At 52.9% G+C, this 2495-nt stretch overlaps 1 protein-coding gene across 1 annotated transcript; it reads left to right on the forward strand.

Annotated features, from left to right (window-relative positions):
- Positions 1-234: 234 nt before the first annotated feature.
- LOC136488083 (uncharacterized) lies at positions 235-1109 on the forward strand. Its single transcript, XM_066485125.1, has 2 exons — positions 235-803; positions 911-1109. The coding sequence occupies exons 1-2, from the start codon at positions 235-237 to the stop codon at positions 1107-1109; spliced, it is 768 nt and encodes a 255-aa protein (XP_066341222.1).
- Positions 1110-2495: the final 1386 nt, after the last annotated feature.

Here is a 2495-nt window from a genome sequence, read left to right on the forward strand (position 1 = left end):
GCGCTTTCATTTTTGCTAATTCTGTGAGGAAACAGCGAGTGAGAAAACGATCCAACCAAGAAACTACCTGCAGGCCGGTGTTCTAGTTTCAGAGCTTCCCTTTGGCCTATATAAATCCCGGGCCTGCAGAGCTTCCCTTCCATCAACCCATCACCCATCCATCAGCTCTTCGACCATTAGTGCACACATTATCTACTAGCAATAGCTAGCTTTCGTGCTTGCTTAGTTCCACCAATGGCCGCTGTCACCACTGTCCGTGATGTGCTGTACCACTACACCTTCGCCCGTGGCCTATACGAACGCCTCATCGGCGACTGCGAGTGCCACCCACAGGTTGCACGGAACATCGTGGCGCTCCTCCTCTGGTTCGACCAGGGCACCAACAAAGTCATTTCCCACCTGCCGAGCATGAGCACCACCGCCCTAGGCCACCTGCTCAACGAGGCCAGCTGGGTCATCCACTGCCTTCGCATGAAGAACGTCCCCGACCCGCCGACCCCACTCCTCTCCGCGCTCTGCCAGGACAGCCACATGGACCACCCCCGTTTCTTCGCCTTCAACCGGGGCCGCATCGCACGTGGCGTCGCCGACCTCCTCGACGGCGTGTGCACGCTCATTTTCGACGACCGCTTGTACCACCTGCTGCGCCGCTACCAGACTGGCCTCGTCGGCCGCAACCAGGAGCTCGAGGCGCCCTATGAACGCGTCGTCGTCACCGTGCCGGAGGACAGCCGCGCCATGTTCGTCACATTTTCGAAGGGCCAGCCAGTCGAACGAGACGACATCTTTAACTACTTCAGGGAGTATGTTCTGCATCAACTCGTTGACACATTCATGATTGCTCTCTAGCTTCGTGAATGAATGCCACATATATGTGCATGGTTGCATCCTCATCGGATAATGCATGCAGGACCTGGGGAGACTGCATTGTCCGTGTTCTCATGGAGAAGACCACTGGTCGCGCGCAGCCAATGTACGGCCGTGTCATCTTCAAGAGCAAAGCGTTCGTGAGCCTGGTGCTCAACGGCGTGAAGCGCGCTTCGCTCTTCATAGGCGGACGTGAGATCTGGCTCCGCGAGTACATCCCGCGCAACAGCAGCAACAACTGAACTTCGCTCTCCCTAGGGCATCCATCAGTGCTGGTACATCAGTGGGGAACTATATATGCATATCGCGTTAAGGAGTGGCCGCCGCCTGACCATCCCGGCTGGTGGGTCCTCCCCTGGATAACAAGAACTACAATACACAAAACCACTGTACAATAAATCCATCTTTTCTGTAACTCACAGAAGCACTGATTCCCCTATATTGTATGACAGGGCAGAAGCATTAGGAATATGAACGGAAAGAAAACTAGATTCTGGTCTGATCCTTGGCTATATGAAAAACCTTTGTACACAGTTGTTCCTGTTGTGTTCATCCTATGTGAACAAAAAGAAGCTAGTGTAGCTAATGTGAAAAATGGCAAAATTCAAATCACTTTTAGAAGATGGTTAACTGATGAACTGCAGACATGCTGGGATAAAATCAACTCTGATGTGAATACTTTTCAACTGCAGACATGCTGGGTTTCTGCTCTCTTTCTGCTCTTCTTTCCCAATAGACTCATGTATTTCTGTTTTTCTACGAATGGAAATGGGGATGTCCTCGTGTGAAAAAAATACACAAACAATTTTGCAATATGAAGATATAGTGTGTCGGGTTCATAAACCCGGGGTCCCCAATGGACCCGCTTTCCTGCAATACTTAGCCCAGCAGGCAGCGCAGCGACAACGCGCATCTGAGCGGGCCTAGATACACAATGACAGGCCGAGACCACGATCCGATCCCCGACCGGCACCTCTGGCCAGGAGACCTAGTCGGAGCCCCAATCGGAAGGCCTGGCCGTGGTGGGACCATAGTTTGACTCTGACCCCGTTCCTCTGAATGAGGATATGCCGGACCCTTGCTAGCCTCTCTTTCCTGACCGACACAGTCGGGGCCGACTATGAACAACCGACCAGGACGCCTGCTCGGTGTGGGCCCGGGAAGCAGGCGGAGCAGATAAGGTAAGGCGCTCAAGTCAACCGCAATATCGAGGATTGTACCCTGCCATGCCCTGCGCACCTGCAGGACGGCGCCGTTAGGCCATGTCAGACGGACACTATACAGCCTACTAGACGTGTCATAGTACAAACAATATTGTGGACGCCATCGTTTGCCGTCATAGGCGAACAATGTGCAGCCTGCCAGGTCATGAACAGTAAGGTGGGCGAACACTATGTAGCCTGTCAGGTGCAACATGACATGAACAGTAAGGTGCGATGGCGTGCCATACCCAACGGCGTGGGCAACAAGACTAGGTAGCACCCGTACACACTCTCTCCCTTTTCGTCTTTGACTTGTAAGGGCATCCCCTTCATCTATAAAAGGGGATGCACTCTCTCATAAAAAAGGATGGCTCAATGGCTCTAGAGCTCAATAGCTACACAGTCTACACGCTCTCAACAGCTGAT

The sequence above is a fragment of the Miscanthus floridulus genome, chromosome 10 (assembly GCF_019320115.1).
Source record: "Miscanthus floridulus cultivar M001 chromosome 10, ASM1932011v1, whole genome shotgun sequence".
Taxonomy (NCBI): domain Eukaryota; kingdom Viridiplantae; phylum Streptophyta; class Magnoliopsida; order Poales; family Poaceae; genus Miscanthus; species Miscanthus floridulus.

What these genes read in the sequence shown, in the direction of transcription:
- LOC136488083 (XM_066485125.1), top strand. Translation starts at nt 235, where the DNA reads ATGGCCGCTGTCACCACTGTCCGTGATGTGCTGTACCACTACACCTTC. An exon ending in ATCTTTAACTACTTCAGGGA is followed by an intron (nt 804 to 910) that starts GTATGTTCTGCA and finishes TAATGCATGCAG; the next exon opens with GACCTGGGGAGACTGCATTG.